The sequence below is a fragment of the Vidua macroura genome, chromosome 14 (assembly GCF_024509145.1).
Source record: "Vidua macroura isolate BioBank_ID:100142 chromosome 14, ASM2450914v1, whole genome shotgun sequence".
Classification (NCBI taxonomy): Eukaryota; Metazoa; Chordata; class Aves; order Passeriformes; family Viduidae; genus Vidua; species Vidua macroura.
Genome location: NC_071584.1, coordinates 15,307,818 through 15,320,959, shown reverse-complemented (window position 1 = coordinate 15,320,959; position 13,142 = coordinate 15,307,818). Strand labels below are relative to the sequence as shown.

The 13,142-nt window shown below is 56.0% G+C and overlaps 1 protein-coding gene across 4 annotated transcripts in view; it reads right to left on the bottom strand.

Moving 5' to 3' along the window:
• Window positions 1–9,979: 9,979 nt before the first annotated feature.
• STARD8 (StAR related lipid transfer domain containing 8) overlaps window positions 9,980–13,142 on the bottom strand; it is a 41,182-nt gene continuing 38,019 nt past the window's right edge. For all 4 annotated transcript variants that reach the window (XM_053990154.1, XM_053990156.1, XM_053990155.1 and 1 more), the window contains 5 exons: window positions 12,989–13,103; window positions 12,476–12,691; window positions 12,043–12,260; window positions 11,707–11,883; window positions 9,980–11,598 (listed from right to left, as the gene is read on the bottom strand). In XM_053990154.1, the coding sequence (XP_053846129.1) occupies window positions 11,481–11,598; window positions 11,707–11,883; window positions 12,043–12,260; window positions 12,476–12,691; window positions 12,989–13,103 (844 nt within the window). In that variant the 3' untranslated portion in view covers window positions 9,980–11,480. The remainder of the gene's footprint in view (window positions 11,599–11,706; window positions 11,884–12,042; window positions 12,261–12,475; window positions 12,692–12,988; window positions 13,104–13,142) is intronic.

The window sequence follows — 13,142 nt, the reverse complement described above, 5'->3', positions numbered from 1 at the left end:
TTTGGGGATTTGCTCCCAGTGCGGGTCCCTCTCTGCACTCACTCGTGCCCTCACACCTCGTGGGGCCATCCTCTGCCTGTGCCTCCCCTGCCCTGTCACCCTGCAAGTTCAGCCCTTCGCCCCTGCAGTCGGGAGCCCATTCCCGGTGGACTCGTTCCCTTCAGCCCTGTATCAGTTCGGATTCAGAGCTCATTGTCCCACCGCTCCCCGGAGAGCTCGCGGACTCCAGTGAGGACAGCGCAGCCCGCGGGGTTCCCCCAGCTCCAGGCTTCGCCTCCATCCAGGAGATATTCCCATAGCAGCGATAGCCGGGCCCCACGCTCCTCCCGCGGTCTCCGCCTGCCCCCGCGCGGCGGCTCCGGGCACGGACCCGCACCCACGGACAGACCCACAGACAGACCCACGGACAGACCCGCACCCACGGACAGACCCACACCCACGGACAGACCCACAGACAGACGCACGGACAGACCCGCACCCACGGACAGACCCACAGACAGACCCACGGACACACCCGCACCCACGGACAGACCCACAGACAGACCCACGGACAGACCCGCACCCACGGACAGACCCACACCCACGGACAGACCCACAGACAGACCCACGGACAGACCCGCACCCACGGACAGACCCACAGACAGACCAGCACCCACGGACAGACCCACGGACAGACCCGCACCCACGGACGGACCCACGGATGGACCCGCACCCACGGACGGACCCACGGATGGACCCGCACCCACGGACGGATCCGCACCCACGGACGGACCCGCACCCATGGACAGACCCACGGACGGACCCGCACCCACACTCACAGAGGGACGCACACCCACCGGGGAACCGTGCCCAGACACACGGACAGACCTGCAGCAGTTTGAGACAGACGAGGGTCACCAGGAGGGAAGAACGATGGGAAGGATGGGAAGGAAATGCTCAAACAGTGGGGGAGATTTACTTGAGAGAGAAGACTGAGAGTATTCAGAGGCTGGGGAAGCCCTGGCACAGGTAGCCCAGGGAAGCTGTGGCTGCCCCATCCCTGGAAGTGTCCAAGGCCAGGTTGGACAGGGCTTGGAGCAACCTGGGGTAATGGAAGGTGTCCCTTAAGCTTCCTGTGCCAATGGGGATGGGATGGGTCCTATCTGTGCTGGAAACAGAACCTCCTGGAGTCTCCAGAGGCAGCCCTATCTGGATTGACCCTACAGGCAGCTCTCATGTGTCCCTGCCCCACACCCTCTGTGGGCACCAGAACCTCACTGCCACGTGCCCAGGAGGGACACAAGGACTGTGGAGCAGCCAAGGGACGGGGTGGAATGCTGGGGTCACCAAGCCTTGTGCAAGGCTCCGCTGGCAGAGTCAGTGAATGAAGATTAACCCGCCACAGGGAGTTGCTTCACATCTTATCAAAGAGCTGCTCTCCCCTCCCCTGCAGTGACTCATGCTCTGCTGAGCCCTTCCCACCTCATCTGGGATGTGTTACAGCCCTGGACCATACTCCCTTTCCATACAGATGGAGATTCTCATGGAATGTCTGCCTCTTCCTCCTCCTCCACCTCCTCCTCCTCCTCTTTCTCTTCCTCCTCCTCTCCAGTGTTTCTGCTTCTCAGGTGTCACCTGCCCAGGTAACACAGCCTGTCCCCTAAGCAGGGCTCCCTTTGCCTCATCCCCACTCTGGAGCAGCCCTGGAAGGGGATGCTCCCCAAAGGCTCCCCCTTTCCAGAAGCTGTCCATGGCCGTTTCTGCCTGCTTGGTTTGGCTGCCAATCCTCCCCAGGCCAGTGTAACTCTGCCCTGCAAGGGGAAGGAGGCAGACACCCAGACTCCAGGGAGTGAACCCAGATCCATTGGCTCCTGGTGACGAGCTGCCAGCTGACATTTCTGAGGAGCTGAGCACGTGCCCCTCGGTTGGGTGAGGTTTAATTTAACTGTCTCAGAAGCACACACGTCTTTCAGAGCTGGGGACAGTGGCGACTTGAGGAGAGAGCAGAGCTAAATCAGATATTAAACACTGATTCCTCCACACATCTCCAGGGACTGACAGCTGGAGTCACTCTCACCATCTGTCTTTCCCGCTGCGGCCCCCAGAGAAGACACACTCTGTTAGCTGTTCCTCCAGCTAACAATGGAGAGAGAGAACAAATGCTCTCATTTCCAGGCCTATGGATTTTCCATTCAGGGATTTCGGGAACACGCTGCGTTGGGGAATGTGCTCTGTTTGTCCCAGTAGTTCCTGTGCTGTTACAGGGACACTGATGAACCATCTCCTCCCCATCCCCTGCCCAGGGCACCCTTCAGGAATGTGTGTCTGGGCTTCCTGATCCTCAGAGGAAAAACTGTCTGAAAGTTTGCATTTATTGTTCCTCGTGCTCTCCTCCTCACCCCAGGCAAGCTTGGAGACCAAAGGGGTTGGCCAGAATCTTGGGACACATGATAAAAGCAGTTTGTCTCTAGATAGGACACATCTTCTCGGGAACGAGTCCAGAATTAATAAACCATCTTCCAGCAGCCAAGTGCATTGTGTTAACTCAGAAGTAATGAGGTCGTGGGGAATCACCAGGAGTCTGGGACGCAGGGGGAGAAACCAGCTCGGAAAAACACTGGATTAGACCAAACCTGGATGCAAACGCTGTTTCTTCATGGCTGAAACCCCTTTACAGTTTGTGTTCCTGTCATTAGAGCTCCGTCACAAGCTCCCAGGAAAGCAGAAGGGGAAAGCTGCAGGTACCACAGGAACCAACCCAGCCCAGGGGGATGCAGGAGCTGGCGAGGGGGTGGGGGGCTCAGGAAGGTCTGGCCTCTGCCCCCCTGGCAAAGGCCCCCTCGGGGATCCCAGAGCTCTGCCCTGGCCCTGCAGGGCAAGGCTGGGGCTGTGGGTGATGCTGCTGTGCCGGATGAACCAGGAGAGAGGGAGGGCTGCAGGCTCTGCCAGCCCAACGCATCCCAGGGAGCAGGAGGAGGCTGAGGGCACCCTCCTGCTCTCTCAAGTTGTCCCCCTCCACAGCAGCTGTTCCCAAAGGGTTCTTGTTCCTTGGTGGCAGTGCACTCACAAAATGTGAGCAGAGTGTCCCTTTGCAGAAGTTTTCCAGGTTACAGGTGTCTGGGGCTTTGGGAAAATGACTCCATGGTGGGGTGACATCCAAATGAGAGTTTTCACATTGAAAGAGAGCTGCAGTGGGACAAACCCTTCTCCCCAGCTTTGCATATCCATTAATTATGATTTACAGGCTAAACCTGTGCCCCTCCCTGTGCCGTGACAGCACCCACCCATACTTGAATCACCTTTTTCCCTGCAGACTCTGGCTTAGACCACCCACAGGACTGCCAAGGCCTCCTCCCACGTCTGCCCTCAGTGTCTCAGGGGAGCCACCTCCCTCTGAGAGTCACCAAGGGTGTGGGAGCAAACCCCAGCTCTGAGCATGCCTGTGCATGGGGGGCTCAGCCTCAAACCCCAACCATGGTCCAGCCAGAGCTGGTCTCTGCTCTGCAGTGTCTCTGCCACACTCTTCCCCAGCCCTTATTCCCATGCTTGTGTTCTGGCAGGTTTTCCTCATCTTCCCCATCCAGCCACTCCAGATGTCTCTTCCTCAGCCCCTGCAGAGGTGCAAGGTCTCTTTGCCCAGGATGGTGATGCCTCATCTTCCTCCTGTCCTCCCTGTGAGTTCCTGACCCGCATTCCCACTCCCAGTATTTAGCTGTGCCATCAGTCCACGAGTCCCTCACTGCCTGCAGCAGGAGCATCATTCCAGGGCTGGTAAGAACTCGCAGAGGCTGCTGAACAGAGGGTTCCTGCCCTGACTCCTCAGGAACCCTCTGCCTTCATTCTGGAAATGCTCTTGGGCAATTCCAACACTGTGGAGGTTAATCCAGGTTCTTGTGCATGAAAACCAAGCCAGAAGAAGGGGTATTTCAGCTCTTCAAGCTGCAAGAGACAGCCAACCCAACACGCCAAGGGTTCAGACATGCCCCACTCAGAGCAGTGATATTTTATTCAGCACTGATTTGCAGGTCTTTGCATTCACACCAGCACTGAAATGACTCTGGTTTCCCACAATGGCAAAACCAGGCTTGGGAGGGACAGGAGGGAGCTCACCCTCTCCAGCAGCTCAGCTCCCTCAGCATTTCACACTAGAGCAGGGAACAATTCTGCAAACCATGAGCTGAAAAGTGACATATCACCCTCCTTCCTTTTCTCATCCATCAGCTCAAATTTTCCTGTTCCCCAGTTGCTGGAAGGCTCTCTCTGTAATTAATTTCCAGGATAATGTGAGCCCCAGCGTGCTGTGAGTTCCTGGGCAGCACAGGCGGCCGAGCAGGACAATCCATGGGAAGCTGCTTCGGGAAGGCCCAGCCTGAGCCTGGTGCTGCCCTCGCCCAAGGTCTCCCGGGTGTGTGGGCATGGATGGGCTCTCCAAGGAGGGCAGGGCCTGAGCACACCCTGACCCCCGGGAGCTCATCCCACTTCAGCCCTGGCAGCTCCCCCATCCCAAGGATTTCATTCAATCCAGGTGCACTTTTTATTGGATTTTGTTAAATTAAACATGTGATCCCATTTTATCTGACCCAGCTCTGAAGTCTCTCAGGCCCAGGCAAACTCTGCTGCCTCAGCTTTTCATTCCCATGTTTATTTACTGCCTTTCAGATCGCCTGGGCTGCACGGTGCAGCCTCTGATGAATAAATAACTCGTGCCCTTCCAGACCAGATTGATTAGATGGATTTAATTAACAAGACCAGCTCCCCTTGAGGACTAGCCCAACTAAAATACTGGAACCAGCCAGTGTGTTACAGCGCCAGGACCTATTGATTTACGGGAATATGAACAAGGGATCATTTAGTGACTTCATCGATGCCATAACAAGAGGCTGCGAGGGGCTGGGTCACAGCTGGTTCATCACAGGGAGGTTGTTCCCTCCCACTGCTCAAGTAGTGCCAGCAAACACCCATCCATCCTCCCCACCCCGGCTGGACCTGTGGCCAGGGGAACAGGAGCCAGAGCAGCCGACTCGGTCTCAGTGGGATTGAGCGCACACGGGCGCTGGAAACCACAGGGGAAAAAGGGAAAATCCTCAGGAGAGCACAGCGGGGCTTTCTCCACACCAAGGTGAAACCTGGAGCTTTGCCGGGAAGAGGGAGCAGGGCAGGAACACAGAACCTGCGCTGGGCTGGGGTGGAGGGAGCTGCGCTGCCAGGACCAGCCAGAGCCCCGTGTGCCCGGGACCATCTCTCTGAAGGCGACAGCCGTGTGACAGGGCGCTGAGCCCAGCTGTCCCCTCCCCAGCTCCATGGCAGACGGCAGCTCCCGCACAGACCTCACCCCGCCCGCCCCCGCAGCACCCCGGAGAAGGTGCCGCATGGGTTTATTAATTAGTCCATTAAATTATCGCAGAAGTAATTGAGAGCCCGTGTTCCCCCTGCAGGTCCCTCCCCGCCAGCCGTGGCACGGGCAGGAGCCGTGACACGGGATCGGATAATGAGCTGCCATGGGGAGCATCCGGTGCCACCTGCCCTGGCCCTGTCCCTGTCCCCGTGCCGCCTGCCAGGCTCGTCGCGGTGACAATCGTCGGGTTTTAATTAGTCTTCAACACGACTCCTGTCACAAACACTCTGCTGGGGGTTGTTTGTTTTAATTTGATCAGGGACAGGCACAGAGAGGGGGAAGAAGGAAGGTAATTAAATTTGACTAAAAATCTTGGAATGCCATTAAAGCGGATGTCCTCATTTGCATAATCCGCTCCCCGTGGCGCCCTAAACTGCCACCAGTTTATTGTGACTCTCCCGAGGTGCTCCGCAGCACCCGGGTGTGGATGACCGAGTCCCAGCCAAGGGACAGGGGGACACGGGGGTGCCATGTCCTGCTGGGGGCAGGACACCAGGGCCACGGTGACAAGGCAAATACATCCAGCCGTGCCTCCGGATCCCAGCCTCGGGAATGCTCCTGGAGCTGTGTGTTCAGGCCCCTGCACAAGGCCAGCCAAGCAGGAGGTGCTGTAGGGTCAGAGCGGGTGTCTCTCCTCATTTTGTAGCCTTCAACAACTTTTGCTTTTTGGTTTCTTTTTCCCTACTTGTGTTTCCCATTTAGCATGGAGAAAATGGTGTTCCCTGCTTGGCTGTCCATAGAGCAATTACCTGTAATTATTTCTGCTCATTGGCAAGCTGTTACTAATTATGTTTGCTATAGGTTTGATTATTATTGCAAACACTGCTTCTACATCTGGAGCTGGGGCTGGAATGCTGGGGAAGTTTCTGGGAAAAGCAGGTTTGCCAGGGAGGGGCTGTGCTTTATGGAGATATCTCAGTTGTGATGCTGTTGGGGTGGGGCTTGTTTGGTTGGGGAGGTTTTCGTTATCTTGCTAAAATAACAAATGTGATAACCTCACACCAGGTGACAAACAGGAGTGTGTTTGAGAGACAGTAAAAATCCTGGATAATTTGGGAAGAAACATGAAATGCCACCAGCTCCTGGCTGGGCTGCAGAGGCAGCAACACCTTTGGGAGAGCACCCATGGTGGAACTGCCTTTTCTAGAGGCACTGGAGGAACAGTGAGAGCAAGGCAGGGGAGCAGGAGCCACTCACCTGGCAGCTGTCCCACAGCACACAGCTTCAGCAGGTGATGTGACGTGCTCCTGCCCTAGACAGCCTCCCATAGCCCCCAGCAGAAACAGGATGTGGTAAGAATGATCGGCACTTGGGAGCAGGATCACATCTGCTGTGCCCTGGGAGTGCCTCGATGCTGCAGCAGCCATGTGCTCTGAGGATGGACCAGCTGGGGGAGGATGGGATCTCCTCCTGACCTCTGCAAGCTCAGCGAGGGATCTGCAGGGTGTCATCATTCCAGTGGGACTGGCACAGTGATTGTCATTAAAAGTAGAGCTGGAGCATCCTCTGGATGAGCTACATCCATCCTGTTTTGTAGCTGTGCCACTAAACCATCCCTGCTTCTAAGAAAGACTTGGTCTCCCACTTCCTTCAGCACCTGGGTCTTCCCCTTGCCACAGGGACTGTCTGACTTCACTTACCTACAGGATCTGGTCAGATTTGTGCAGTCTGTTTCCAGCATGCCTGTGCTCCTTTTTAAACTTTCAAAGTCCCAGTTAAAGCAATGTTATCTCCCATTTCCCCACTTCCATCTCTTTTCTGCCTGAAGGATCTCCTGCATCTGAGGACAGGACAGAAAAGGAATGTAGAGCCCAATGAGGTGCCTTAGGCTGGGAGCTGCAGGAGGATAATAATCTGTGTTCTGATCCCTTGGGATTCCTGCTGGGTGCACTCACCATCCCACAGGACACATGGCAGGCCCTTCTCCAAGCTGGGTGTGTCATCCCAAGAGGAGCTGTGTCTGTCAGGGTGCCAATGCAGTGCTGGCAGGGCCAGGAGCACTGCACAGGTTCACAGCCCTTTCTTTTATCTAAAAAATGATTTTTTTTTTCCCAAATATCTGTCAGTGGAGTCAGGCAGGGAGGATGCCTGAATTCCCATCTTGTCCATGACCAGACAATGTCTGTTCTGCAGGAGTGCTGAAATCAGAGTGCCTGTTTGTGTGACTGCCAGGCCAGGCAAGTGGCGTGGTCTTCATCCAGAGACAGGGAAAAAGCTCCAGGAAAAGGCCTGAGTGAGAACTGAGGGCTCATCCCAGTGGCAAACAAAGCAAAAGGAAAAGCTGGCTTGGTTTGCTCAAACACAAAGTTATCCTGGTGGGAAGGGGCCTGCATTGCTGTGCTGGAGCGGGGACACGAGTGCAGAGCTCTGCCATGGAGGTCACACCTCTGAAATCCCGGGATATAAATCTATACCATGAGGTTGCACAAGCCTACCCTGAGCCCCTCAGGGTCTGTATTGTGACATTTGCTGGGCTGCACAACCCAGAGGCTGAACCCGTGTGGGGAGGTGTCCAACAGCCCTACATCATCCCAGGCCTGGGAGGAGATGCAATCCCAGGAGCGGGACCAGGACTGCTGCCAAAGGGTGGGAAATTCTTGGACCACTAACAAAGCTCACGTTGAGAAATACAACCACAGTGTAAAGATGCTGTGACAGCAGGGGTGGGTGATTGGACTGGGCATCACTTTTTTCTCCTGGTTTTATTTCTCTCTCTTCATTAGCATTGTAATTTTTTGTATTAATTGCTAAACTGTTCTTATCTCAACCCACAAAGTTTCTCTTTTCTTTCCCATTTCCATCCTGACACGGGGGGTGGTGGGGGTGAGTGGCTGTGGTGCTGAGCTACTGCCTGGGGTTAAAAAGCCCAATCTGAGTGCAGGAAGAGAAACCAGTTCACCCCTATCCCCTGAGAAAGTTATTCCAGCCCACTGGAAGCCCACCAGCATGAAGGAACTGCTTAAATCTTCCCTGGGACAAGAGAGTGTCTCCTGGCTGGGGCTGATTTAGGGCAAGGAGAACATTCTGCCCATGAAGACAGAGAAGTTGCAGAGCCATGGGGGCCCTGTCCTGGCACAGGTGTGGTACAGAGGGAGGTGAATTTGAGAAGGGTAGGTGGGGGTGGGGGGGAAGGTAGATGCTGTGTAGGTGGGGACGGGGCAGGTACACTCCACCACCAGGTGTTCCCTGTGCACTGAGAGCTGTGGCTGAGCAATGCCTTTAAAGATCCTTCTGCCAGGGCTGAGGTAACAGCCCAAGGATCCCAGGGATGGGCAAATGGTCAGGCTGGCCAAGCATCACTTCTGTGCTGGGGATGGCCCAGATTGCCAGCTGGGATGGCTGCAGCTTCTCTTTGGAAGGAGAGAATCATCATTAATTTTCCCCAGATGCACATTTCCAAGTACCTGTAATGAAAGACAACTGTGCATGTTCCTCCCTGTAATTGGGCTGTTTGCACTCTAAATACAGTACAGCTTCTACCTGACTGGCTAATAAGGAATTATTTCCTCCCCTTTTATCTCTAATTAAGCCAAACTGAGCCTGGCATTGCTGCTCTGCAATCATTTCCCAATGCAGGGGTTTGTTAAGTTGTAGGGATTGGCTTTTATAAGGTTTGGAAAGATTCATCTGTAATAACGTGCAGGGAGAAAACATAAATCTCTGTTAATGAAACTTGGAGGATTTCAGTAAGAAATTGATTTTAAATGTTAGTGTCTGCAAAACAGGGGTTGGAGGAAAACACTCTTGGACTGAGCAGCTGGCACTGCTGAGGCGAGGCGGATTTGGGAGCGTGGCTGGGGTGAGCCCAAAAGCCCTGGGATGGCTCCAGCCAGCTTTGCAGAGGCTGTGTGGTGTTATTTAGTGTTTGCACCCAGCACAGCATTGTGCAGAGGGGTGGGGACAGGGACGATGTGAGGCAGGGCAGGGTTCCCTGCAGGAGTGGGGGTCCCTGAGAGCTCACACCCCTCCATCAATGGGATGCCTGGGTGGGTCTGTGGAGTGCTGCCATCCTGCTGGGACCCTGCAAGATGAGATGCCACCTTGGCCTCTATCCCAGGATGGGGAGGGTACCCTCTCCATCCTAGTGCTGGAATCCTGGCCATGGGTGGATTTGGAATGAGCCAGGGCTGCCCCGATATCTCTGCCTGTTAGTGCTAAAAGCCAGAGCAGTCCTGCTGCTGCCAATCCCACACTTTAGCCAAGCTCAGAGAGGGATTTCTTCCTCTCCAGGCTTTAATCTTGCAGCCTTCATCACCATCATCTTCATCTACTCCAGCATGTTCCACCCCATTCCCATCACTGCTCCCAAAACAGTGGCCAGAGGTGTCTGCTCCAGGGAATTCAACAGCACAATGTGGTTCTTCTTCATCGGCATCACCGATGCTGGATGCTCATCTTCCTCCTCTAGGTGCTCTCCCTGCTGCAGGTGGCAATGCCAGGAGAGCTCCAAACCCTGGCAAGGCCCTGGAGCACAGCTGGATGTGGAAAATGTGGGTGAGTCTCTTCACCCACACAGGGGCTGCCCCAAGGCCACACATTGCTCAGCATTGCTCCTCCAGTGCTGGAGAAGCCCTGAACACGGAGGTTTCCTCATCAGCCAGCAGATCTTGTTAGTACTTTATTAATTGCACGGATGGGAAGAGCAGCCCCAATCCAAGTCAAACAACTGCTGCAGTTTCATATGATACAAAAGAAAAGTCCCTTAAATACAAAATACCCAGCTCTAAGCGAGCATCACCTGGTGCTGAGCTCTGCCACCAGAGTTATATATTAATATTCCACCTGTACAAGTATTTATAGATAGAAAAAAAAAAAAGAAACACTTTAAAAAAATATCAGGAGAAAATTCACTCCCCCACATGTTAGTTATATTTATATATATATATTTAAAAATACATATATATAAAAGCACAGAGTAGAGGCTGACTTGTGCTTTTCTCTTTACCAAAAGAGAGGTATGGCCAAACTGACACTGGGAGTCCCTAGCTCATGGGTCGTGTTGCCTTCCCGTTGGAACAACGTTTGGGAATTTGGGTCCCTGCCTGAATGGAGAAACCAGGTCATCTCCTGGGTGCTGACAGCTCCAGTGAACAGTTCCTTCATGAAGAGAAGGAAGGGGTGGAAAGGGGAACAGGTGTCTCTGCAGGGAGTAGGTGGGCATGGGCCATGTGTAGCTGCCCAAAGAGGGGTGAATCCCAATCAACTGCCCCTCCTGTCATCCCTCCTCCCTCTCTGGGTACAGCCCTCAACATTGAGGGCAGCACAAAGGGGGAGCTGGTCTGGGGAGTCCCTCCCCACCTCGATTCCTCTTTCCAGGCACTGCCCCTTCCCACCCAGGTGCAGCTGCTCCAGGGCTCCAGCAGTATCCTGCCCCATGCAAATAACAGGTCAGCTGGTTGAGGATGGCTTTGGCTTGGAGTGTGATCCATCCACTGCTCCTCTCAGTGATATCCAGGGCAGAGAGAGGGCTTTTAGCCAAGGAAGAGCAAGGCACAGGAGTACAGGGCTGCTTCTTCCATGAACTCGGCACCAATGCTGCAAGAGGTTCCGTATGCCCCTCAACAGGGGCTGGCACCTGTGTATCTATAGACAGCCCCCTCCTCCCAGAACAGCAGCCTCTTCCACTACCACACAGTGACTCCCTGGCTGTCCCCACTGGGTGACATCACACACACAATCCCCCCTTCACTGCCCACCCTCCACTTCCCAACCCCGTACTGCGACCTGCGGACACGGCCCCATTTTCCCCGCTCGCTCCTCCCGCCTCACTCCACGCTCCTTCATCCCTGCTGTTGCTCCTGGCTAGTGTGGGAGCCCCAGCTCCTGCCACAGGCTGCATTCAGGGGTCACCCCATGGCCACTCTTTCCCTTTGCTCTTCCACCTCTCCTGCGGGACACCACGGCTTCCCCTCTGCAGCCACCCTGCCCCACAGCACCTGGGCCGTGGCACGGGACTGCCCAGCCCGGGGTGAAAGGACGTTTATAAATATGTGCCTCTGTCTCCCCCTCCACAGGCACTGCACCACACCGTGCTTCCTGCTGAGAGCCCCAGGCCAGAGCCAATGGCAAGTCCATGTCTGAAAGGACAGCGCATCTTCCTGGTGCCTCAAATCTTTGTCTCGGGGCCGGTGGGACTCAGGGCTGGGAAAGAGTCTCGGATCCTCGCCAGCTCCATGGCACAGAGGTGGCCAAAGACCCTGTTATACCACTCGGGAGACCGGCCCCTGGAGAAGGGAAGAGGCAGGAGGGGGTGAGTGTGCAGGAGAGACCCTGGCAGTATCATGGAGCAGCACATCCTGCTGCTCCATCCCCGCCCCGGAGCGTCCCGTTACCTGAGGTCAGCCCTGCAGATGTGGGTCACCCTGGAGCGGCCCATGGCGCCGGGCTCGATGAGGTACTGGGACGTCAGCACGATGGCCTTGACACCTCCCTCCACTGGCACCTTGTCGTGCTCCACCGAGAGGGAGCTGAGCAGGCAGGCTCCCCGCGGCAGGTCCGTGCGCCAGCGCCTGCCACAGAGCAGCGGTCACTGCGTGCCCACCGCGGGGCCACAGCGGGATGGGACAGCGGGGCCCCACACAGCCCGGGAAAGGAGGAGGAGATGGGGCTGGAGCAGAGGGATGTGCCCAACTGAGCCCAAACCCCCCGCGGGTCGCGGCCGCCCTCACCGGAGCACCATGCAGTCCCTGCGCGGGTGCGGGGCCATGCTGTCCGTCACGTAGTGGTACAGCTCCATGTCCTTGTCCAGCGCCTCCACCACCCTGCTCTGCAGCAGGTCCTCGTCCCACAGGTGACGCTCCCGCAGCACCCGGTGCAGCACCGTGGCAGGAGGGGCCTCAACATCCGTGGAGACCTTCCACAGGCGCAGAGGGTGCCCGTCCCCAACCTGAGGGGACGAGGTGAGGGTCACACAGACTGTCCCACAGGACCCCAGTGCTAACCCCTGAGCAGCTTCGCTGATGGCTCCCACTGCCATACAGCAGCACAGTCCCATCTGCTGGCTAGTGAGGGATGAGGTGGGACCTCCTCTGGATGCTGGAGATGCCACCCCATACACATTTCCCTGCATGTCCTCAAGCCCCTCCACACAGTGGCATTTACCTTTTTGCAGGACAGCTCCGTGTTCAGGGGCCCCGGCGTGCTCAGCCATCCCTTGAATTTCTCTGACGACTCTTTGAGCAGGTTCTGGACACTCTGCTCAAAGTAGGAGTGTAAATCCTTGCTCTCTCCCTGGCACACCAAGTCAGCCAGGGGGTGGGGATAAGCATCTGCAGCCATATAGGAGCTGCTCAGCTGCAGCAAGATGTCATGGGAGACCTGCAAGCCAAAAACACACAGATGTTCAGTGAGGCAGAGAGATCTTGTGGGGACTTTGTGAGTGGTCCTGGACACACAGAGAACCGTAACTCATTCCCCAGGGAGTGGGGAGGATGGACATACAGCCTGCACCACCTCCTGCCCCAGGACATAGCTGGGCTTGGCTCCAGGGTGAATGGCTGGTGGCTGCTGTCCCACTGAGGGAAGGATGCCCTCAGCTTGCCCCAGGACCAGCACCTGCCAGCAAGGTCACACCTCCCACAGGCAGCGCTGGGCTGGGACACCACTGCCACCCACCTGGAAGAGCTTCTTGCAGTCGCTGATCATGTGGGAGAGCCCCTGCGTGGCAGCCATGTTCTCATTGAGGTCCTTCTGGTCCGGCTTCCCCACAGTGCCCCTCTTGTGTATGGCCCTGTGGGGGATCAGGTAGTGCTGGCACCAGTGGGCACCT